We start from the raw sequence: 24,842 nt of genomic DNA on the forward strand, positions 1-24,842 counted from the left end.
AGAATACAACATATCGAAAGAGTTGAGACCTGGTTTTCACAAATAAATTTACTTTCTGCAAATTTTATTTTTGAAAGTTCTTACTTAAGTCATCTCTGCATCCAATGTGGGGCTCGAGCTCATGACCCCAAGATCCAGAGCGTGCTCTCACGACTGAGCCACCAGGTGCCCCTAGGCTCTGCCAATCCTAAATCAGAAGGAAAGTCAGTAGCTCTGGTGTCCTTCCCATACAAAACTACTCCTTTCCCCATCTTGCAACAGCCTCATCTCAGATGTGAGGTGACAAAACACTTGATACTAAAATGATTTTTAATACAGAAATTTCAAGTGGCGTAACTCTACGGCTAAGGTGGATAATAAAGACCAAAAGCAGGTATAGTTTAATGTATTTTAATAGCAAACTTACAGGAACAGCACAGAAGACAGACAACATTAAAAACATGGACTTGCATGTAGGACAACTCAGTTAGAAAAGTAGAGCGGATGGATGGATCTACTGTATGATAAAAATGCTACAAACACCATTTAGTTGCCGTCAATAAGAAATTTACTTGTTTTAAAAAAATCCAAATGCTGGCATTGTCCAGAAAAATTTAACAGGTTTATTTATAATTGTTATAAAGTTGAACTGCTGAAACGTGTTCACTGAAACATTCTGACTTGCATTAATGCTTTATGTCCCCGCATTTATATTAAAAATTCACACACAAATGAAAATGGAAAAACTGCCAATACCTGATTTCTGTCCCCTATTTTTCCACTTGCAATCATATACTTAGGTACCTTTGACCCCATGGAAAAAAAATATCTAACGTTCAGAACTACCAATAACAGGAAGAAGAGAATTTTTTTTTTTTTTTTAAAGAATGAAATGTTTTCCATCATAGTGGATTCTTAAGCACGTTCTCCACGTATGCGGCGCGCTAGCTGGATGTCTTTTGGCATAATTGTGACACGTTTGGCATGGATAGCACACAGGTTGGTGTCTTCGAAGAGGCCCACCAGATAGGCCTCGCTTGCCTCCTGCGAAGGAATGAGAAAAAGGTGTTAATGCTGTCCGTTACGACAGTCAAGATGCGCCCGCATCAGTTACAACGATGAGGTTTCTGAACCCTGTGAAAACCTACTTCAGGCGATGCTGATCCGCTACGGACTGCTCCCATGGAAAGAGGCTTTCAGCTTCGTCCCGCAGATGGTGATGAACAGTGAAAAGTTCAAGTTCGGAAATCTTTTATCCAATTACACAGAATGTCAAATTACTTCATTACTAAGAAAGTTTTCACTTGTCTAATGTTTAACATGTGATTTCTTATAATCTGAAATGTCTTAAGGAGATCCAACTTAATCCAAGAAATCCCATTTAAATGCCAAGATCCTTCCCTCACCCTTGCTGTGATGAAGGGAATCATGTATCCAATCCAAAGTAATACTCCCTCCTCCTCACCAGTGTCCTCCTTACTCTCAACCCACCACTCCAGTATCTGCTTGAACCCTTGCCTTGCCAATAATCCACTATAGCTGACCACTGGCTCCCATCACATGGTCCCCATCTACCTTTCCTTTTATACCTCAAGTTTGATCACACGAGGACTACGGGTCCCAGAACACACTAGATCGGTCTTACTGACAGACTTTGACCTATTTGGCCTAGATGTGCCCCCTCCCAGGTGTACCTTCCTCTGTGCACCCCAACTCGTCCTCTAGTATTAATATCGATCCCTCTAGCTTTCCCCATTACACTTCAAGATTCCTTGAAGGCATCCTCTTATCCCCACCAGCGCTCACCAAGTGCCAGCCTAGGGACTGTCCAGGGACATGTGGCATGGGAAGAGGAAAAAGAGGAGCTTCTATTTATAATTAACTCAATTGTTCATCTATCTTACAGCTGTGTGGAAACTTGAAACATCCTTTATTATTTATTTATTTTTTTTAAAGATTTTATTTGACAGAGATAGAGACAGCCAGCGAGAGAGGGAACACAGCAGGGGGAGTGGGAGAGGAAGAAGCAGGCTCCCAAGGGAGGAGCCCGATGCGGGGCTCAATCCCAGGACTCTTGGATCACGCCCTGAGCTGAAGGCAGACGCTTAACGACTGAACCACCCAGGCGCCCCTTGAAGCATCCTTTAGTCGAAGCTGTAACATCTGCTTACTCACTCTGGAATGAAGACTCTGTTACTAGCCCAGGCATCAGCCCAGCTGTTCTAGTGGACGCAGAGCACAAAATGAGGTTGTTTGGCCCTGTCTCCTCTATAGGGAAGTTACTTCTCTGTTCAAGATACTTAGAAAAAAACCCAGGTTTTTATAGTTGCTATTTTTGTCCTAATAAAAATTTTCCACTTTGGCATCTTTAGGCGATGATAAAACTAAAAATGACACAACCAAACACTTGCGCAACTGAAGCCACGTATGCTACACGATACACAAGATACGTAGATGGAACAGCCAGATTCGCTTTTCAACAAACATTAATTAATTAATTTAATTAATTCAAATGATTTACATTAATTCATTGTATGGAAAAAATCACTTCCTGCACATTCATACCTTCATCTTTTTTGCTGTATGTCTCTCTTCTACAAAAATGTGTTTCATCCAAATTTTACCACCCCTACATGTTCTTCGGCTGCATTTGTTAAGAGTCAAATCTTATTTATCCATTAAAGCCTAGCTCAAGACTTCCGCGCATGAGAAAGCGAGCGGTTCTCTTAGTCCAGGCTCCCAGGTGCAGGTAACCGTGAACTCCTCCTAATTCCTTGGTATTCCCGGGCCTCACACACCAACCACCTCATGTAAGTTACTTAACAGTCTCACGAGGGTCAACAAATATTTATTCATTTTAAAAAAAATCCAACCCTAATTAAGTTTGCATCATTTCCATGCAAACATTACAAAGAATGTATTAAAAGCCAAAGACCTTACCCAGGGATTCATTCTTAGGATATACTAAGAAATGCGTAAAAAGGTAGGAGAACGTGGCATACCGAGCCTGCTCTAGCGGTTCTCATGCACATCAGATAGTACGACTGACGGCCCGCGGGAAAGATGCCAGTTTAAGTCTGTTCCACCCAACATCATCTCACGACGATGCCCATCTGGAATACTATGAGCCGCTCTGTGGACAAGCCAACAAGAGGCTCTGTGATTGAGACCACTTAAGAGCGGTAGGATCTGTGGGCACCCTGGCACTGGTCCGCCAGGGCATGTGGCAGCCTGCGGCTCTTACTGCCGTCTCAGAACCTGGCTACTGCTGGTTCTACAGGCTTGCATCTGGTCAGCTCTGGGGGAGTACTGGCTACCCACAATGGACTGGACCGTGACCTACACATTTCCAATGTGTCATACAGGTCCTAAGGCCTCCTGAACATTAAGGCTGTAGTGGGAATTAAAGACTGCCATGTAAATTTACAGCCCAACAAACATCATTTTGAGATAATGGCAAAAGAAAAAAAAACATCTCACAACTGGAAGGAAAGGCTCATTTACAGCATCGAGTATATTCAAAACACCAAGGCCTGTCTTTTTAACACAAGGATACCTCAGTCCAAACTCTCAGACGTTGAAGGCAAAGCTTAAATCTGAAGTCCGTCAGCTCCTGAGTCTCTCGGCGGCAGAGCCAGACTGACTTTCCCACCTGCTCCTGCCCCACTGCCCCTTCTCATTCAGCTCTGTCAGGAAACTTGTCAACTGTGTGATTCTAAAGCCAGAAACACAGCGCCCTCTGCCATTTCGTTTTAACCACTCTCTTCTATTAATTTCCATTAGCAAATTCTCCACCTCCATGTCTTTAAAAGACCTGCAGTGTACGTATAAACACACACACACACACAACTGAAGCAGAATCCTCTTTCCAATAAAGATCTAACTGCTTGAGTACCACAGGCAGCAGAAGCAAACATTTTGCCTAAACCCAGCACCACCATACTTACTAATTTAAGACACACCCCTTAGTCACAGGGACAAGAGTTCACAAATGAATTAAAAAAGACAACAGTCTTCTACCCAGATTGTTTAGTCATTTCAATTGACAAGGACCCACCACCACTGACAGGTAAGCTCAAACATGCGGGGCTCCCAAGGATAATGTGTTCTTGAAGCACAGGAGGGCTAACTAACCAGAACACAGGGCTAGCAGCTCTCTGTCAAATGCCTGTCAAGCTCAGTGATGACTGTAGTTAAAAAAAAATCGTAGGGTAAAAGGTGATTTGCAATTGTAGTAATCCACAAGACGTCAAGATAATCAATGATTAAAACAGAAAACAGTTTTAAGTCATAGCACTGGAAGATTTTAGTAGTTTGAAATTTCAGTAATTTCCATTCATTGAGAATCTAATGGATGCCCACTCCTGGAATCCACCAATCAAATGACGCTCAGACTAACCATAGAAACAGCTCAACCAATTACACTTCAGTAGAGAATCCACCTATCAAATCTTCCTCACATATAAAGCAAAGGCTCAGCACAGCAACAGCAGCCTTGAAAATCCTCCAATGGAGTATGTGGAGACTGTGGACCCTCCCCAGCCGAGATTCTGATCCAGGTCTGTGGTGCCTAGCAATCTGCATTTGTATCACTCCCAACCCCATGCTCTGATGGAGGTGGTAGTCTTACCACACTGTGAAACTCACTCATCTAAAAATGCCAAACACTCTTACAAAATAGGTTACACTTTCCCGACTAATTTAATTATATCCTTACACCTAATCAAGTATCTTCCTTGTGGGCATTTCAAGTTTTTATCTTGGTGCAAAACACAAGTATTTCAGATACATAACCACCTCTAAAACTGTATTTCTCAAGAGTTCTGAGTCCTGGTGCTAAGATTAAACTCAACAGCTTCCCATATAAGTAGAAATCCATAATCCTCTTTAGCTAACTACAAGTCTTGAAATCCCTGTCCCTTAACACATACAGTATAATCTTTCAGCACACCTTTGCTTCCTATCACCCATCCAATCCTAACTACCCTGCGCTGCTTTTACTTCAATACACAATTCTTCAGCCCAGCCTATTCCCATTCCAGACACTACACGCTCTCCGCTTGCACCTGCCTCTTCAGAGCCAGTAAGACATTCATTCTACACCCTTTCACTGCGGTCACTTTGAAGCTGATCACCAACACAGACCATTAGTTCTATGTCTTTGTAACTTCCCACAACACCCACAGATGAACAAGAGGGTTCTTTCCCCCTTTAAGCATTGTTCTCAAAGCAATGTTTAAAATTTAAAAATGGTATATAGGAATTCCCACTAGGCTTTGGCATCAAATGGGTTCAAATTAGAGGACTCTGTGACCCAAGTGGGTTCAAATGATATTTCTGTGTATATGACATTGAGCAACTTAACCTTTCTGACATCTCAACAGAGAAGTAAAGGTATCACCCACCTTACAGGCTTGTGATGATTAAATTATCTAAGCACAAATAAAGATTTAGAATTATTCTTGGCACCCAGCAGGGCGGCCACCTCTCAGAGCCTTTCCCACCCACCATTTTACCTGCAAAGCACCGATAGCTGCACTCTGGAAGCGCAGATCTGTTTTGAAGTCCTGAGCAATTTCTCGCACCAGACGCTGGAAAGGAAGTTTGCGGATCAGAAGTTCAGTGGACTTCTGATAACGTCTAATTTCACGGAGTGCCACAGTACCAGGCCTTAAAATGAAACAACAAAAAAGCCATGTTAAAGAAATGGTTACCAAACATATAAAAAAAGGATAAGTGGTTAGCTTTAAAGAAATGCAGTCATTTTCCAAAAAATAAACCACCCATTTTCTATTCTTTAGCTTCTGTATAAAATTTCACTTATCAATTTATGTGAATATTCAAGCCTATCTAGAGCAACAACAATACCTTTAAAGCAAAAAGCATATCGAAGTAGCCTTGGCAGGGAGTTTATGCAAGTCCTGTTCATCTCCTTCATCTGTAACACAGATGTGGCCGTAACTTCTGTTGTCATTACTTAAGAGGGTGTTAGGCCACTAACCAGAGTCCCAATTCAGACTCTTCTCAACTTGGCACCATACTCTTTCCCACCCGCACCCTCGATTCTTCTAACAGACCCACCAACACCACCCAATGAGCCTCATTTAAAAATACTCCTGTGGTCTATTTAAGTTCGATTCCCCTGAGTACATTTACTTTGACTACTGCTCATCCCTCAGAACGATTCAATTTGAACACTCACGGCTATGCAGTGTTATCTTCCACATGGAAGATGATTTTTGTTTTTTACTAAGTAATTGTGGCAAAAAATGTACCTCAAGCCTGACTTACTTTCTTCTGTCAAATGAGCTTTTTATTTTAGAGTAACTATAAAATCATTTGAAGAGACTAAGTATGGACAACTTCTGCCCTCTAATGGCAGACGCCCTTAACAACACTGCTCAGGGTAGTTCAAAACCCACCCTGCTAAGAGAAGGAAATAAACCAATTCAAGTAAATAAGGGATGAGAACTTTACTCAAAAAAGACACCCCTATCTTGGTTACTGGTAAAATAAAATTACTATTAAAATCTGTTGTTTTACCAAAAGTGACAGCATCCTCAGATATGTACTTTTAAAACACTTTACTATTTAAAAAATACAGATTACTAACATAGCTAAATAAAATGTCACTCTATCCCATGAACGTTATTAGTGATTCAATAGGTCTACTCTGGGCAGTTTCAAAATAAAACATTCCAATAAAACCCAACACTAAATTATATATATATATTTTTTCAAGGATTAGTAAATATTCAAAAGGGGAAAGACACCGGCTTCCCTGAAGCAAAAAGTTTGCTTATCATACATCTTTGCGTTATATTATATAAATACTGATTCCGTGGACAGACTTTGTCCCACTATTTTATTTCCTCTTTTTTAAATACCTGTAACGATGAGGTTTCTTCACCCCTCCAGTAGAGGGCGCACTCTTGCGAGCGGCTTTTGTAGCCAGTTGCTTCCTTGGTGCTTTACCACCGGTAGATTTGCGGGCAGTCTGCTTTGTACGAGCCATGGTACAGAGACCTCCTTACTTACCTACCGGCATTAAAAAACAAACATCATATATGCAACTACCAAACATCCAAGTTTTCCTGCCACTACCATCACCCCCCTCGAATATCTGGAAATTATGACCAGTACAAAAAAAAAAAAAAAAAGTCCGTAATGTTATATAATTCGAAAGGGTGCAGATTACGTTCTACCACCCAAACAGGACTTCTTGAAACAAACTGTAGTACTAGAAGACTGATAGCATTAACGCCAATCATCTCTCAAAATGCCAAATCTGAGCGACAAACGGCAAAACAAAAAGACCCCTAACAGCCTCTGCTTCAATTTCTTTAATTAAAGCAGAAATTGGGAATGTCTGTAAACACCCGATCCACGAACAAGTCAAAACAACGAAGCCACAAACCACAAAAAGGTCGAGTCAAATTTCAGTATTAAAAAGGGGGGGGCTTTTAGCCCCCCGCCCCCCCCCCGCGGCTGCCCCCCCGGTGCGCCTCGCAGCGCACAGATCTCCGTAAATATCGGCAAACAGCCCTGGGTTCGCGTCTCTACAGCTCTCGAGGGCCGACAGGGCCGACAGCTCCCGCGAAGGGCCGTCCACAAAGCCCCGTCCCCGCGTCCGGTCCGCGGGGGCTCCGCGGCGACATCACCCGAGTGCCCGCAGCCGGGCTGGCAGCACTGCTCGGGCCGCCGGCCGGGCCGCCCGGCCCGCGGAAACTTTCGGGCCCGACCCCGCGGCCCCCGGCCCGCCCGCCGCCCCGCGCGGCCCCCGGCGCGGCTCCCAGACCCGAGCAAAATGGAAACAATCGCGCCGCCGATCCGCTGCCTCCCGAACGCACCACACACCAAATCGCTCCAAAATGCCCCGATCCCCTGCCACGTGCCGCCCTCCGAAATGCAAAAGTTTTTTTGCATTTCAAATGCATCAAGTTTCCGCTTCTCCAAAAAAGGAGAGAAAAATGTCCCTCAGCGAAAAACGTTCCCTCGTTTGTGAAACGGGGAAGAGAGAAACGGGGGAGAAAATATGGTCGGTGACCAGAGAAGAGAGACAAGATGGTGAAGCTTAGCAACAACTGTGGGGAGGCAGCAAAAAGCGAGTTACCCCGGGGTGGGAAGCGGCGGCGATTTCCAGCCTTTTCCCGCCCGAAAACCGCGGCCCGGGGCCCGGGGGCGGCAGTTAAGGGGCCCGCGCGGGTCGTGGTGAGGGTCTGGGGTCCCGGGAAGGGGCGGCGGGCGGGATTTCGCCGAAGAAAGAGGAGCCCGGGGCGCGGGGAGGAGGGAGAGCGGCTCGGCGCCGCGGCGGTGGCTGCTGTTGGGCTGAGGCGGCGAGAAACGGGGGAGAGCCGCCGCCGCCGCCGCCGCCTCGGGGCGAGGGAAACTCGCTCCTCACCTCCATTTCTGGGCCAAAAAGTTTGCGGGCCAAGCCCGGGGGGGCCGCGGGGCCGTCCCCGCAGCGCCGGGGCCCGGCCCCGCGGCGGGCGGCGAGCGGGGCTCGGTCCCGGGGAGGCGGGCGGACGGGGAAACTTACCCCCCTTCTCCTTCGGCTGGAGCTCGGCGAGCTAGAGGCGGCGCTGGCGTTGGCGAGCGACGGCGGCGCGGCGGCGGCTGCGAACACAATTGAAAGATGGCTGACACCGAGGCTATCCCCCAACACACGCCGCCCCGCCCCCGCGCCGCGCGCCAGCCAATCACACACAATGGAGGGAAGGCTCGGCCCCGCCCCCGGCCCCCGCTCCCGCCCCGCCCCCGCCCCTCCCCCCGCGCGCCCGTTCGCTGGCGCGCGCTCGCCCCTCCCCCGCGCGCCGCCCGCTCCCTCCCCCCGGCCGCCTCGCGCCGAGTGTGTACAAACACAAAAGACGTGCCGGAGGGCCGCCGTCTCCTGCCGCGACGGCCGGCCGGCCGCCCGTCCGGCCGCCCGCGCGCCCCCGTTCCGGCTCCCGCGCCCGGCCCGTCTTACCCCCCCCAAACCCTCCCCCCGCGCCCACGTCATCCCGCGCCGGGAGCCCGGGGTCGGGGCGCCCAGGGGCGGTGGGGGAGGGGCGGCGGCCCGGGCGCGGCCGGTGAACGCCCGGCCTGCGGGCGGCGGCGGGGGAGGGATGGGGTGGGGGGAGGGGGCGCCCCGAGCGGCGGGTAGGGGGGCCGGCGGGGCGGAGGCCGCGGCCGACCGCGGGCGCCCCCGGGGACGCGGCCCGCCGGGACTCCGGGGCGGCCCGGCCCGTCCGCGCGCAACTTTCCCCGCAGGTGGCGGCGCGGGGCCGGGCCGGACGCCTGACGCAAGATGGCTGTGCTCGGCGAGCCCGACAACAATGCGCGGCTGCTGCCGGCCGCCCGGGCCTCCGCGGCGCCGCGTCGTGCGCCGGAACCCGCCGGAGCGGGCGACCCCGCGGCCGCGGCTCCCGCGGACTTCCCCGGCGGCCGGCGGCGGAGGCGGCGAGGGGCGCAATGCGCTTTGGGGCCGGTTGCCTTCAGCCGTTTTCCACTCTCGGGAGCGCGGGGCTCCGGTTGCCCCCGCGGCCCGTCCCCTGGCGCTGGGGATCCTGGGCCGGCCCCAGATGGTCCTGACAACGCTCCACAACTGGGCGCAGGCTTCAGGAAGTGTGTCATGCGGCCGGCCCGTGGATGGCGAAGGGCGCTCGCTCCCGGGCGCAGCCTGAAGCTTTTGTAAAGCATCTCGGTCATAAACAGTAACCTGCAACGGATGTATGGGAGTCGGACGGGAGGGGGGAAGAGATTCGGCCAAGGTCACTGAAGTAGGGTGCAGACCCAGGAGCAGCAGAAAAACTCCAGGCCTCCCGTGTCATTCTCATTTAATGAATGTTGAGTGTCCGTGGTTGCCGGGCAGAACGCGTGCAGTCTGCAAGCCTCTCCTAAAAGCACATATGCAAAGAAGCCCAGGCCGAGCTGCCCGCGAAGACGACTTCCTGTCGTTCGGATCAAGAAGAGTTTTGTTTCGCTTGTTTGTTTTGTTTTGTTTTGTTTTCTGGAAACCAAAATATTTGTTGTTGCATTTATCCAGGAAAGCTGTTCTACATCAATTCATTATATTTTGAAGAAATGTAAAGTGACATGGGTAATGTTCCCTCTGTGTGCTAGGTTTTTCCATACCTTCTATTTTTTGGCTTAAAAAATATTTCTAAGGAAGGGAGAGACTATTGTCAGTGAAATACTTCTGGTCTTGGATTATCTGAACCAACTCAGCTGTCCATCTGTAAAATGGAAGTATTATTTATCTCTGGAAGATAGGCCACAAGTTCATTCTGAGTTGGATGATGGAATCCATAAGCACCTGTGTGGGTGTCTGGTTACTTACCTAGTGGATGCAGGAAGTCCTCTCACTGAGTGAATATTTATTGAGTGACAACTGTGTGCTAGGCACAATTCTGGGTGCTGGGATTGTAACAGTGAACAGCACAAGCAACAGACCTGTCCTCATGGGGCTTATGATCTCTGGGAGCATTGCCTTGCACAGGGAAGTGGCACTTGGAGAAGGGACAGGAAGGAGGTCTCTGGAGCCCTAAGAGTGACAGAAAGCTGTAGCCCAGAGAAGAGGGCTTTAGGGTCCACATGACAGGACAGGAGAACTGCCAGGGCGAAAACAGGATGCTAAAGGGGCACCAGGGTCAGCCCCGAATTGGCTCTACTTCTAAAACTCTTGGGCTAATCATAGCCTCAAAATTTGGAGTTAAAGGGGGGGTGGTGGTGGAGGGGAGCAAAAGCTTTTAAGTTAAAACATTTTCCCTAGAATAGAATGCTTATAGCCACTAATTTAGACTTGTTTATAAGTAAAAGTAAAAAAAAAAAGTAGAATGGGAAGGATTTTAAAAGCACCACTATTAATATCTGCTTGGCTCCGAGGCAGTTAGATGCTGTCACGGAGCGGCTGTTTCTGGCTACTCCAGAAACACTATCCTATCACCCTGTTTCTCCAGCACGTTTATTTAAATGATCGAATTTGTTTACATGTTTATTCTCTGTCTCTTCCCCCAAAGAACATGAGGTCTAGGACAGCAGTGGGCTTGTCTGTTTCTTTCCAGGGGTTTGGCACCGCCACCCCCACGCCACCTCCCACTTTGGGGTCTTTCCTGATTTGCTCTCCCTCCTCACCAGGCGATAGCAGCCAGTGCCATGGAAGTTGTGGAAGATACTACAAAAGTAGAAAAAAATAGTATAATGAACCTCCATGGACCCATCACCTAGCTTCAAAAAGGAGCTATTCGTGACCAATCTTGCGCTTCATCGACTCACTTCCCCTGCCTCTCCCACTTGAATTATTTTGAAGCTAATCCCAGACTTTCTACATCATTTCATGAATAGATATTTCAGTACGTATGGTAGGAGCCAAATACGTGCTTGATAGGCCTATTAAATCTCTTATCTAGAGAGTCTTTCTGTTTGTACTCCATTGAAAAATCTGTCCCAGGGCTTTGGATCCCAATCCTCTCCCCAAAACTGTTTCCGTCAGTCTTGCCCGGTGAACGGCCTTGTGATTTACTCCAGTGCTCACTCCAGAAAGCCCGGGCATCCTCCTTGAGCCTCCCTTTCTCCCCACCATGGTCCTGTTGGTCCTCCCTCTGAAAAGCACCTCGGGATGACCCACTTCCTCCTCTCCTCCCCTCTCCTGGCCTCACAGTCCTGTCCTGTGTGGCCTCTCTCCACGGGCCCTGTCTCTGTCCCCCATCTGCTGCTGCAGCACCCGAGATGAGATCCATAGAAGGTAAATCGGATTGAGTCTCATCCTTGCTTAAGTCCCCACAGTGGCTCCCGCTGCTCTGGATACAATCGGTGCTTGCGGGACCTGGCATCACTCCTGTCCCTTCTGGTGGCCCTGTGCTCCAGGCCAGCCACCCACGGGACTGTCAAGCCCTTCCCTCCTGTAGGTCATGGTGTTTCTGTTTCATACTGAATGCTGTCCCACAGCTTTATCAGAGGGGCTACCTCACTCATCCCTTAGAAAGTGATCCTATTTGTAGGTTACACCAAAGAGATGTAGTGGGGATTTGGAACCTTTGATTAAAAATTTCGTTATACATTATATATATTATATACATTTTATATTCCATGATCACTATAAGAAAATATTCCGTTTTAAGGAAGATATTAAACTAGCGTCGAACTCCCGAATAACATGTTTTCAAAGGCTTCAATGGGAAACATGGAGCTCGTATCTGTGAACAGAATGTTTTATATCACGTTTTATGCTTGAAGTGGCCATAGTCCATTCCTGATCACCACTTTATAATGAAGATCGCTTCAAATTCTTGATGATCTCATCCCCGAGAAACTTTGTTCACACAAATAGGTGATAAAAAAGACAAAATCATTGTTTTCAATCATTCAAACAAGTATACCCGTTGAGGTTAGGTATTTAAAATTCTTCCCTTTCGTTCATTGACAAATGTAATCTCGTTCTTTCTTGGTGAGTGGATTTTGAATTCGAATCAAGTTTTAGAAGGTCGCATCTTTAAAAATAATTATGTTGGGACCTGAGTGGCTCAGTGGGTTAAGCATCTGTCTTCAGGGGCGCCTGGGTGGCACAGCGGTTAAGCGTCTGCCTTCGACTCAGGGCGTGATCCTGGCGTTATGGGATCGAGCCCCACATCAGGCTCCTCTGCTATGAGCCTGCTTCTTCCTCTCCCACTCCCCCTGCTTGTGTTCCCTCTCTCGCTGGCTGTCTCTGTCTCTGTCAAATAAATAAATAAAATCTTTAAAAAAAAAAAAGCATCTGTCTTCAGCTCAGGTCGTGATCCCAGGGTCCTGGAATTGAGTCCTGCATGGGCTCCTTGCTCAGCCAGGAGCCTGCTTCTCCCTCTGCCTGCTGCTCCCCCTGCTCATTCTTTCGCCCTCTTTCTCTCTGTCAAGTAAATAAAATCTTTGGAAAAAATAAAAATAATTATACTGCTCAGATTTGTGAAATGCACACGTGCTACTGAGCAGTCTCCCTGGGGCTGCCTGGGTCACCACCAAAGTGGAGACAAGTACCCTGTAGGAAGACAGAAATGCAGGTCTGCACCAGGAGCCTCCTTCCCCCAACCCTGACCGACTGCGTTTCGGGCTGCACCAGTCCTCCTGGGAACCTGGCGTGGGTATTCCTCGGTGTCCTTGTCCATGATGGGCACTGCTCTCTGCCCTGCAGGACTGAAGCTGGGACCAGGGGCTGGAGCGCCTCCTGGGCTGTGCTCATCGAGTGTGCGTATCACGTGGAGGAGTCAGTGGGGGGCACCGTGGTGGCCATGGGGCGTGGGTCACGCTGCTCAGGCGGCCCTCCAAGAAGACCCGGATGAGCCTGTTCACAACCAGGGGCCCCAGTCCCTAGGACTGCAGGGACCTACCTCCTGGCCCCCCGAGAGCCCGCTGGGAAGACCACGGGGCTGCTCTGAGGGCTCAGCTCCAATGTCACTCCTCAGTCACCCCAAGTCTGCGTCTTCCCTGTCCCTACTGTCCATATGGTACTCTGTCACCTCTCCAGGCTTATTTCCTTCACGGCAACTTTCACCAACTGGCTTTTGTGGGTTTTTTTCCCCCCCAATTTGCGGTCTCCCCAGCTACACTGTAAACTTAGCTGAGAGCAAGGGCTTGGATGCTTTTATACGCTGTTCCGTCTCCATCAACTTGCACACTACCAGGCCCGGGCTGGACACTTCGTAAATATTGGATGGAGGAGTATACAAGAAGTAGCCCTATTTTTTACAGAGTTTGACGATTAATTGCAAGATGCACTTGGTTTGCAGAAAAGTCACATCTGAAAAAATGTACGTCTTGGAGTTAACGAGCTCACCTATGTTGCCTTGTATTCTCATCAGTGGAACAATGACAAATATTTTTCTCATGGTGAGGTTGTGAGGATGGAGCATGCCCGTCTGACCAGGGCTGTCCCTCTTCGTGTTTTATTAATTTGGAACACGCATGGAATGATTAATGGCATCTTTTCTCCTTGGGATTCCCTGCTCACCGGTAACCTCGGGGTTGCAGCTGGGCCCGCTGGGTAGATTGGTGATGGCTTCCCTGGAACGTGGGAGACCTTCGCATTCTCTGTAAAGGAAGAAACCTCCAAGACGCAAGTCTTGGTGAACGGGTTAGTGTCAGTCTGCCATGAGGGAGGACTGCCGAGAAGTCAGAGTAGTTTCTGAGAGTGTAGACCCAGAGTCACACCTTGAACCACAGGGAGTTCTCACAGGTGCACGGTGCCTGGGAAGTTTCTCAGACATAACACGTCTTGGAGACACTCCCCAGCCCAGTCCTTCAAAGCCCGACATTCTGGTACAATGATCTTGACGTTTCTTAAGTATGAATAAACAGGTAAGAAAATTCTGTTTTTTAAAAAAAAGCCTTTAAAAGAAAAGGAGATTATCTCTTTTTTAAAAGTATCGTCTCTGAACCGAGAACTGGATTAATTATCCAAGTTCAAGAAAAGCAAGGTTCAACAAGTACTGACTTCTCTGGGAAGAAGAGGTGAGTCTCCTTTGGTGGACTGAGCCGGATACGCTACCGAGCTTTCTGTCACAGGCATAGGACTTAAGCTACCAACGGCCCCACCGTCTCTGGGACTGCTTTTCTTTTTCTTCCTTCCTTCCTTCCCTCCTTCCTTCCTTCTCTTTTTAAAAAAGATTTTATGTATTTGCTTGGGAGGGGGAGGGGCAGAGGGAGCGAATCCCAAGCAGACTCTGTGCTGAGCTCGGAGACAGACATGGGGCCCGATCTCACCATCGTGAGATCGAGACCGAAGCTGAAGTCAAGAGTCAGATGCTCAACCGACTGAGCCCCCCCAGCGCCCCTGGGACTGCTTTCCAATAGTTCAAGCAATGATGGACCCCTTTTTCTGGTATCAAAAAAGAGAGCAAATCCTCTCTTATATAACCCTTCTCACTCATAGCACTTACAAGAATACTTGTGATACTAGACGAGTGAATTTATCCCAATTAAAGAATTTTTACTTTTTAGGGGCGCCTGGGCGGCTCAGTCGGTTAAGCATCTGCCATCGGCTCAGGTCATGATCCCAGGGTCCTGCACTGGGATCCCTGCTCAGGGAGAAGCCTCCTTCTCCCTCTCCCTTTGCTGTTCCCCCTGCTCGTGCGTGCTCTCTCTGTCGAATAAATGAATAAATAATCTTAAAAAAAAGAATTTTGTCTTTTTAGTAGACTATTCTTTCCCGATTATGTTAGAATTTTAATTGTAGAGGCGCACCTGGCTGGCTTGGTTGGAGGAGCCTGTGACCCTTGACCTCGGGTTTGTGAGTGCGTGCCCCATGCTGGGTGTAGAGATTACTTCTATCAATAAAGCTTAAGAATTGTCTTTTTTTAAGCCCCAATGCGGGGCTCGAACTCAGGACCCTGAGATCAAGACCTGAGCTGAGACCCAGAGTCAGACGCTTAACCGACTGAACCATTCAGGCGCCCCTAGCCGTATTCATTCTTACATGCAAACTGTGACCTCTTTTGAGGCAGGAAGGTCCAGGTTACCTTTCGGGGACGTGTCATGCTTTATTTGGCTTCAGTCCCCTGCCAGGTAGCAAGTCAAGGTGCCCCTCACCCCCAGGGAAGGAAGCAATAGCCACGTTACTAGAAGCCCCACGATGTGCCTCAGTCTACAGGATCAGGAGGGAGGAAGCTCTTTCCGTGCTGGTCCGTAGAATGTTAGCGTCTCCTTGGGACGCACGGGGAGAGAGACCGAGTCTGCCTGGGTGATCCTTCGGCCTGCGAGTACCGTCCTTGCCCAGATATTCTTGCTCACTCATCAAGGACACCCCACTACCACTCAGAATCAACAGGAAAAACCCCTTAATTCCTCAGGGACAGGGAGCATTTGGGAGAGAAGATGCCTAAACTTTCTCCAGAACACTTTTAAATTTTATTACGATTTTAATTTTCTTTTTCTTTCTTTTTTTTTTTTTTTTTAAAGATCTTATTTCTTCATTTGACAGAGAGAGACAGCCAGCGAGAGAGGGAACACAAGCAGGGGGAGTGGGAGAGGAAGAAGCAGGCTCCCAGCAGAGGAGCCTGATGTGGGGCTCGATCCTAGAACGCCGGGATCACGCCCTGAGCCGAAGGCAGACGCTTAACGACTGTGCCACCCAGGTGCCCCACGATTTTAATTTTCTTATCAGAAAGAAGGAAACAATTACAGTAACTACTTCCAACACTTTGAGTTCATATTTTCAGATATTCTGACTTCTTTCCAGCATATGATACTCATATATTAGCATGTGTAAACATGATACTCAGATGCAAACTTTGCTTTTGGTGTTTTCTACAAAAAAAAAAAAATAGGTTGAGTAGGAACAGCTCAGGTGAAGAAGAGGTGGAAGGGTGTTCCAGGTGGAGGGAACAGCATGGATGAAGGCATGGAGGCAAGCATTTTCATAAAAGCAGGGCTTGTCCATGAAGGCAGGAGATCTCAGGATTGGAGGCCGAGAACCACCAGGGCTTGGTCCCAGATGGCCTTGCCCGTCAGGCTGGCACGGGTCTGGGGGAGGGTCAGGATGGAGGAAACACCATCAGACTGTCTTGTAGGAACCTCCTGTGACAGCAGGGTGGGCGGCGGGTTTGAGAGGGCTTGAGACCCAAGGCACAGACTCTTCAAGGACGAGTGCACGCACCTCGAGGACATCTCTCAAGGTGAAATAAGTCAGAGGAAGACAAACACCGTATGTCTCACTTCTATGTGGAATCCGAAACAAAAACCGAAAGCAGCCCAAGCTCATGGATACAGAGAACAGACTGGTGTTTGCCAGGGGTGGGGGCGGGGTGGGTGGAAGGGGTCAAAAGGGACAAACTTCCAGTTGTAAAATAAATAAATCAAGGAAACAGCTGTGAGGTTCAGCACGGTGACTACGGTCAATAACACTGCACCGCGCATTTGAAAGTGGCTAAGAGAGAAAGTCTTAAAAGTTCTCATCACAAGAAAAAATGTTTTGTAACTATGTGTGGGGCCAGATGTTTACTAAACTCATCGTGGGGGTCGTTCCGCCTGGTCTATTTGTACACCCGAAGCCAAGATAATGTTACCTGTCAATTATGCCTCTGCCAAACAAAAAAAGGAAATATTTATTTCCATTCAGCAAAGATAATTGCGTATCTACGAAGTGCCAGGCACTTGATAAAACACACGAAACACCGAAGGCAGAGACTCATGGAGAGACCTCAGAAATCTGTCTTCTTTACACTTAAAGACAGAGTCGATTTTACCTCCCTGATTAATCCAAGAGGAATTTAGCTCTTCAGCAAAGATAGTTTAAGAATTTGATTATGTTGGGGCACCTGGCTGGCTCAGTCAGTGGAGCGTGTGACTCTTGGTCTCAGGGTTGTGGGTTCGAGCCCCATGTTGGGTGTAGAGATTACTTAAAAATAAAATCTTTTTTTTTTTTTTTTAAGATTTTCTCTGGGGCTCCTGGGTGGCTCAGTCAGTGAAGTGTCTGCCCTGGGCTCAGATCATGTTCCCAGGGTCATAGGATCAAGCCCCACACCGGGCTCTGCTCTCAGTGGGGGGTTCTGCTTTTCCCTCTCCCTCTGTGTGTTTGCCCCCCCCCAATAAATACAATGTATTTATTTATTTGAGAAAGAGAGAGAGAGAGATCAGGGACTCTGGGATCATGACCTGAGCCAAAGGCAGACAGACCCTTAACTGACTGAGCCACCCAGGCGCCCTGATCTGAGCCTCTCTTAATGGACAAAACCAGTGTGAAGGACCTGGCTCTGTCGGTGTCCTGCCAGTGTTCCTGTGTCCCTCCCTCCGTCGATGAGTAGCTGACTGGTCTGGGTGTCTAGCCAGTGTTTGTGATCGTGCTAGAAAGTGAGAGTCATCCCCGCGTAATGCCCATGCACCGTTGAAAAGACTCGTGTGGGCCAACAGTGCTTTCCAAGAGATTCCCAGAGAAAGCAGACCTTTCCCGCGAGGCAGCGCGCCTGGAGCTGTTAGGAGTTTGGCCTCAGACTCAGATCTGCCAAAAGCCTTTTCTTCTGGAAAAGCTACCCGGGTCGCGATGGCTGCGTGTCTGCTTTTTTGCCTGCTGCCCGCCCTCTGTTTGCCGGCAGGCCTCAGATGAGTCCCTGGGAACTGCGCTTTGGGGCATCGTTCAAGTGCTTGTTGTTTTTTTGTTTGTTTTTGTTTTTGCTTTTGTTTTTTCCTGCTCACCTGGTTTAAAAGACACTCCTGGTCGTTTTCCCGTCTTGAGCATGTCATCTGATTTTTTTCCACTTTGTACCTGTCCTTTCCCTTCTAAAATAGGGTTCAGTGGATGAGCCATGACGGTACTCTTGAAACTTCACCCCGACACGTCGGTTTGTGGGTGGAGGCTGGCGTGGAACAGACACCGGCAGACATTGCCTGATGCTTGTCAGCGCAGCTCTGCGAGAAAGCAGCTTGTGATACGGATGCATCAAGGGTCGTAAGCCTATTCATGCTCTGAGCTTATAATCCCGCTCGTGGAGCGTAGGACAAGCTTAAAACGAAGAAAAATGTGTGTACGATGGTATTTACTGGGGATTAATTAATGCCAGGGAACATTATAAACAAATAGAAATATGATTAGTATATTTTAGAGACCTCCTGAATGAAATATTCTCCTTCCACTAAAATCCTTTCTGTAAAAATGTTTAGGGACGCTTGGGGGGCTCAGTCAGTCGAGCGTCTGACTCTTGATTTTGGCTCAGGTCGTGATCCTCAAGGTCGTGAGATCGAGCCCTGTGTTGGGCTCCGTGCTGAGGGTGGAGCCTGCTTGAGATTCTCTCTCTCCCTCTGCGCCTCCCAACTTGTGCCTGCATGTGCTCGCTCGCTCTCCCTCTTAAATAAATAAATAAATAAACAAACAAACAAATAAATAAATAAATAAAATAAGTAATTTGGTTGGAGAAAGTAGGATGTAAAATTGTGTACTTGTTTTGGTAACGTGCTGGGAGAATCATACACTTGTAGATACCTGTAACCAGAGTGGAGGTACTCTGGGTGGGATGTTTTTCTTCCTCATTTTCCAGACTGTTAATAATATGATTATATTTTTTACAGTGGAAAGATTTTTAATAAGAAAAATTCTGGCAAGAGCAATTGGAACCATATGATAGTGTGGTGAGAATTTTCAGAACCAACACCACCAGGTCACGTGGCCTGACCTACCGTCTGGCAACGGGGCCCAGGGTTGGAGACTGGAATTCTTTTCCCAGATCCAGGACACATCCATGCATGTACGCGGGGTCCCGTTGGCTGCCGGCCAACAGTGAATGTACTGAATGGCTTTTTTCGAGGGAAGCCCTCCAGACACTGTGCTGTCAGTGAGTCAGGGCCACCCAGGGCGCCATAGTCCCAGGGCAGTGCAGGCTGTCAGGGGACGAAATAAAATCGATGCCCTCCCGTGGCTGAAACAATGATGCTCTCGAGCTATTGTCCCAGCCAGGAAACTTCTCTGTTGGTAGTGTCGTCATTCTGCACAAAGGCAAGCCCGTCCGTCCTGACTGACATACACACTGTATAAAAGCATGACAATCTCTTAGCTGCCATGTAGAAGCTTCTCGGTGGAGTTCAGATGACCGCATTCTGTCACTTTGCCTGTCCTGGGAGCAGAGCCTTCCTCCTAGCCCCGGCAGTCAGCACACGCTCCAGGATGGGGGTTGGAGAGGAAACCAGATGCTCCTTGAGTTCTTGTTTTCTGGTTGGCACTCCTCACCTCCACCCCGCCCCCTGCTAGTACATAAACTCTAAACTAGTTTTATTAAAAAGGTATTGCTGGTGTCCTGAAGCTTCAGCCAGTCCTTTGTTCGTTTATTAAAGGATTCATTCAAACAGGCATAATTTATTGCATCCTGGAATTAAAATTGCTCAGAAACACATCCGTTCCCCTGTCCCCCCAGTTTATAGGCTAAGTCGGAGTCACAGAAATTGCTGGGGAAGGGGAGTCTGTGTGTTTAGGACCTGGGGACGCCGTGAGATGGGCCTCACCTGTTCCCCGGGAGCAGGGCTCAGATGGCAGGAGGGGAGAGGTCTGGAGAGGGGCTCCGGGGTGTGCACCAGGGAGGCCTTGGGAGGGCTGGCTACCCCTGGTGTGCTGTTAGCTGGAAACTTGGAGGGACATGCAGAAAGGGGAGGGAGGACGCACTGAGGACAAACGTCACCTACTAGACAATTTGCATTCAGTCTCCCTGTGGGGGGTTCTGCTGTTCCAGAGTGTTCGAGGCACCTGCCTAGGATTTATTGAGCAGATTTCTATGATGCCTGAGGTTGGACGCATCACAAGAGTCAGTCTGAGCAAATTCCCAAGTGTTGGACCTGGACACGAAATTCTCGGGCCTGGGCAGGCACTGCTGACGGCTTCCTTCCCTGCCAGAGACCAGCAGTGGGGCAGGTCACTTCTTTGCCTACCAAGCATGTGCTGACTTGGTCTGGGGGTGGGGTGTGTGTGGGGGTCTAGCCTTTATGTTCTGTCTTTGCAGGGATTTCTGGAGAGTACCAAGCAAGACTCTTCTGGCTTAGGAGGTGGGAAGGAGAGATGGAGGTACTCCCAGGTTCTCCTCTGTGGGCAGTAACCCCACTGTTTCCCTTCTAGGCTCTCCTTTCTTTGTGCATCTTCTTTCTCCAATATACCCCCTCCTTCACTCCCACTTCTGCCAAATGGACTGGGCAAGAGGGGCGTGGTCAGGCCTGGGAAAGCCATTCTTCTTTTGCTCCCCCCCCCCCCCCGGCCCCCAGCAGCCCAGAGGTTCTTCCAGGGAAGTGCATGGGGGAAATACACCCAAGGGTGGCTGAGGTCACTCAGCTTCCAAAGTCAGCCTGGCCTGGAATGGGGCAGCTGGGTGAAGCGACATCTCCAGGGCACCATTCCCAGGCCCCTCCCATGTCTTGGGGCAGATCGTGGCGGGGGAGGGGTGGGGGTGTTCACAGGGTGCTGCTGCCCTGCCCCTTCCACGAGTGTGCCGGGAAGTGCCAACCTGGTTTAGAGGGGCTAGGGTGCAAGCACTTAGGGGGACAGAAAGAAGCTCTTAGCCCTTCCAGAGGCAAATATCCAGGACTCAGCCCCTCTAATTTACTCCAAAAAATTTACAATGAAAATTTAAATTATAAAACATTCCCATGTTACAAAACATTTGCACAACAGAGGCCAGATGAAGACAAATCTACCGTAATCCCATCACCCTATTACAATTACTCTCAGTATTCCCAAAAGTTTGAGCTGTTAATTCAGATCGGTGCAGGTACATAGGCTCAACATGAAGGACCCACAAAGTCTTAGTACAAAAAGAAAAAAAGACTTTGCTTTGAGGATGAAATTAGGAAAAATTGTTGAGATCAGCCCTCCACAGAAACAGCCCAATCCACGACATCGTGTGAAATACGTTTGCCGAGACATGTCGGCTTTCTTATTTGTAAAATGGCAACAGTGCTCAAATTCCTTTCCTTTCAGGATCATAGTGAGATAAAGTGAAATAATTTCCCAAGTGTCTCCCTTCCTGCACACCCTGACAGCCCTCAGGCTTCTCTGATCAGAGATCAGAGTCAAATCCTTTGTTTGATGGGACTCCTGGGTGGCTCAGTCGGTTAGGAGTCTGCGTTTGGCTCAGGTCCTGATTCCAGGGTCCCAGGATCGAGTCCCGCATTGGGCTCCCTGCTCAGTGGGGAGCCTGCTTCTCCCTCTCTCTCTGCCTGCCTCTCCCCCTGCTTGTGCTCTCTCTCTCTGTCAAATAAATAAATAAAATCTTTTAAAAAAATCCGTCAGGGGCTGAATTGTGTCCACCCCCAAATTCCTATGTTGAAATCCTAACCCCCGGTGTGCTCCTTGGAAAGGGGGTCACTGCAGATGTCATTAGTTAAGAGGAAGTCCTACTGGAGTAAGGGGGCCCCTAACCCTATAAGACTGGGTTTCATCATAACTGGGTTTCATCATGGGGGGGCCATTTGGAGACAGACATGCACGGAGGCAGTGGGATGGGAAGAGACGCAGGGAGGAAACAGCCATCTAGGAGCCCAGGAGAGAGGTCTGCCATAGATGCTTCCCTCCCAGCCCTCGGAAGGAACCAACCTGCCCACACCTGGTTTCAGACTTCTGGCTCCCAGAACTGGTGAGACCATAATATCTATGGTTCAAGCCACCCCGTTCCTGGCACTTTGTTATGGCGGCAAATTAACAAGCCTTTCTTGTAGGAGATACTCTTTCTTCTCTGTGGGTAGTTCCTGGAGAAGGTAGACAGGTTCGTGGGAGGTCAGCCTCTCACACGGGGCTCTTGGCTTCCACGCTGCCGAGGCCCATCCAGCACCCGTGTGAGGCCTGGGACCGAGGGCTCACGGTTCTCGCCCGTCTCTGGCCCAGGCTGATCCTGGCCTAGAATAACCCACATTGACCTGGACGTGACCGCCATTCCTGAGCCAGCTAAGATGGGCACAGTAACTCCTTGACACTTGGCTTCTTCGGACCTTCCTCTGGCCAGAGTCAAGTCATTTGGGAACCTTCGATTATGCAAACCTGCAAACCAGAAACTCTGTAGGGGTGGCAAAGAATGCTGGATGCAGGACTGACTTCTTTTCCCAGGACAGGACATTGGAAAATACGGATGGGGCTTTTTTTTTTTTTTAAGGGTTTATTTATTTATTTTAGGGAGGGGAGAGAGAGAGAGAATGAGCGGGAGGGGCAGAGGGAGAGCGAGAGAGTGAATCCCAAGCAGACTCCCTGCTGAGCTCAGAGCCTGACCCAGGGGCTCGATCTCATGACCCTGAGATCACGGCCTGAGCCAAAACCAAGAGTCAGATGCCTAACCGACTGAGCCACCCAGGCGTCCCTTTTATTTTTTTAAAGATTTATTTATTTATTTTAGAGGGAGAGGGAGAGAGAGAGAGGGTAGGGCATCTTACCCCAGTGTCCTTTGGCCTTTCCTTGGGGTTCATTTAACATTCCTTGGTTTCTGCCAAGAGGATTGTCACTGGGAAGAAGAGGGCGGTTGGGCTGAGCGTCAGCTTGAAGGAGGGCATATCTAGGAGCAGAGAGTGGAAGAGCGAGGGCAGAGCATCGGGAAACAATGCCGACGGGGTAGTAGATGGTAAGGAATTACTGCTGACCTCACCAGGTGCAATAATGGTGTTGGAATTATGTAGAAGATTGTTCTTATCCCTGCGTGGGGGGGGCTAAGCAAGGAGGGAGGGAGGCAGATATAGCAAAGGCGCCTTATTAAATCTGGGTGTAATGTATAGAATTATTGTTGGACTTCGCTTGTAACTTTTCTGTATGTTTACATTTTTCATTAAAATGTTAGGGGAGGAGGGCTGCCTGGATGGCTCAGTCAGTTAAGCGTCTGACTCTTGATTTCGGCTCAGGTCATGATCTCAGGGTCGTGAGATCAAATCCCGCGTCGCTCTCTCTTTCTCTCTCTCAAATAAATAAATAAATCTTTAAAAAATGTTAGGAGAGGTGAAGAAAGCCGGAAGAAAAAAAAATCCAGGACGTGAGAGTGACCAGGAGAGGATTCAGAAGAATGAGATTGTTTTGAGACACAGGTGGGAAGAAAGGGGAAAACTCGGGAAAAGTCAGTGGCGGGCTGCGGACCCAGCGGGAAGGGGAAGCTCGGGCCACCATCCCATCCTTCATTCGGTTCCTCCGTGGCCAGAGGAAGTTCTGACAAAGCATGAAAAGCCTCAACAAAATTACCCGAAATTTCTGTTTTCACGATGACAGGGCGACGTGAGGACGGAAACGCAGTGAGTCTACAGGGGCACAATAACGCGTCAGGAGCTTGCGGAGCTGGAAGGCTACCCTGCCCCCTGCCGAAGGACCAGAGCTGGGAGTCTGGCCCCCCCGCACCGCCCCCCCCCCCGATCCACGAGCTACACTGGGAATTGGCTACCAGCATTTGCTAGATGAAGACAGAAAATTAAGAGAAGACGTTGGTCAAGACAGAGGTGAGCAGAGCAGGCAGGAGAGAGGTGGCGCGGAAGGGGCCAGAAGCCCTGGGAGAGCAGAGGGGCTCCTCCCTTCCGTCTGTCTGTCCCCTAAGGCTCCATCTGCTGTGCCCTGTTCCCTGCTCTGGAATCTGAGAACCGAGATTGTAGGCTGTGTCCCCCTCCAGGGCTTGCCCTCCCTGCCCTCCTTGGACCCTGCTCGCTCCAGTGGGTCCCTGTTTCTTGCAGCCCCAATCACTTGGCCTGGAGCGGCTTCTTGTCCTTATTGTGGGGCTACCCGGCCACCCCCTTCCCTGGGCAGCCAGAAGAAGGGATCCTCCCACACCTGTCCCATCCCTGTCCACAAGGATCGCTCTCTGGCTCTCGGCTGTGGCTGCAGCCCCTGGTGCGTTTCTTGGTGTCCAGTAAACACCCAGCCTTTGAGTGGACAAACTGCATCGCCTCTGACCTCAGACGGGTCCTCGGCTTTTCCTCTCCAGGACTTCACCTGTCCTTGCTCAGCTCTCTCTCCTTCCTGCACTGTCTCTCTCGGGCTAATTACAGCTGACGTTTCCTGGGTGCCCACTGTAGGTCAGGGACTGGGGCTACTCCTGAAACTTAGGAAGCAAATTCCCCCATTTTACAGATGAGAAACTGAGGCACGGAGGCGTGGTTCCTCGGCTGGCATCACAGAACGGCAATGATGGGACCTGGAACAGCTCCAGGGTCGACGTCCGTAAGCCTGTATTTGTTTTGGGATCACGGAACCCAGCCGTGCTCAGCAGCCTCGGGCAGGGAGGAGAGCAAGTGCTTTATTCCTCAGAAGGGAACAAGAAGACGCCTTCAGGAAGCACGATCTTGTTCTCTGCCTCCTCAGCCACTGCGTCCTAGCTCACCAACAGCAGCCAGGCAATGGGGCACGAATTCCTCCTCCCCACACCCCCCCACTGGACCACCCTCCCCGGTTTTCTGGGGGCTCAGGGAACTGGTGTCCCCTCCCTTTCCTG

The 24,842-nt window shown here is 49.4% G+C and overlaps 2 protein-coding genes across 3 annotated transcripts; both read right to left on the bottom strand.

Annotated features, from left to right (window-relative positions):
• Positions 1–374: 374 nt before the first annotated feature.
• LOC103667153 (histone H3.3A) lies at positions 375–8,654 on the bottom strand. 2 transcript variants are annotated; one of them, XM_040636115.1, is made up of 5 exons: positions 8,519–8,654; positions 6,867–7,017; positions 5,496–5,649; positions 1,128–1,228; positions 881–1,023 (listed from the first exon to the last, which is right to left on the bottom strand). In XM_040636115.1, the coding sequence occupies exons 2-5, from the start codon at positions 6,992–6,994 to the stop codon at positions 924–926; spliced, it is 483 nt and encodes a 160-aa protein (XP_040492049.1). In that variant the 5' UTR covers positions 6,995–7,017; positions 8,519–8,654; the 3' UTR covers positions 881–923. The 2 variants fall into 2 exon arrangements, with proteins under 2 accessions (XP_008693497.1, XP_040492049.1); XM_008695275.2 differs by lacking the exons at positions 1,128–1,228; positions 8,519–8,654 and having other exon boundaries at positions 375–1,023.
• LOC121103646 (translation initiation factor IF-2-like) lies at positions 8,168–13,097 on the bottom strand. Its single transcript, XM_040634492.1, has 3 exons — positions 13,032–13,097; positions 8,836–9,679; positions 8,168–8,595 (listed from the first exon to the last, which is right to left on the bottom strand). The coding sequence occupies exons 1-3, from the start codon at positions 13,095–13,097 to the stop codon at positions 8,168–8,170; spliced, it is 1,338 nt and encodes a 445-aa protein (XP_040490426.1).
• Between the last annotated feature and the right edge of the window lie 11,745 nt (positions 13,098–24,842).

This window comes from Ursus maritimus, unplaced genomic scaffold (assembly GCF_017311325.1).
Source record: "Ursus maritimus isolate PB19 unplaced genomic scaffold, ASM1731132v1 scaffold_2, whole genome shotgun sequence".
NCBI lineage: Eukaryota > Metazoa > Chordata > Mammalia > Carnivora > Ursidae > Ursus > Ursus maritimus.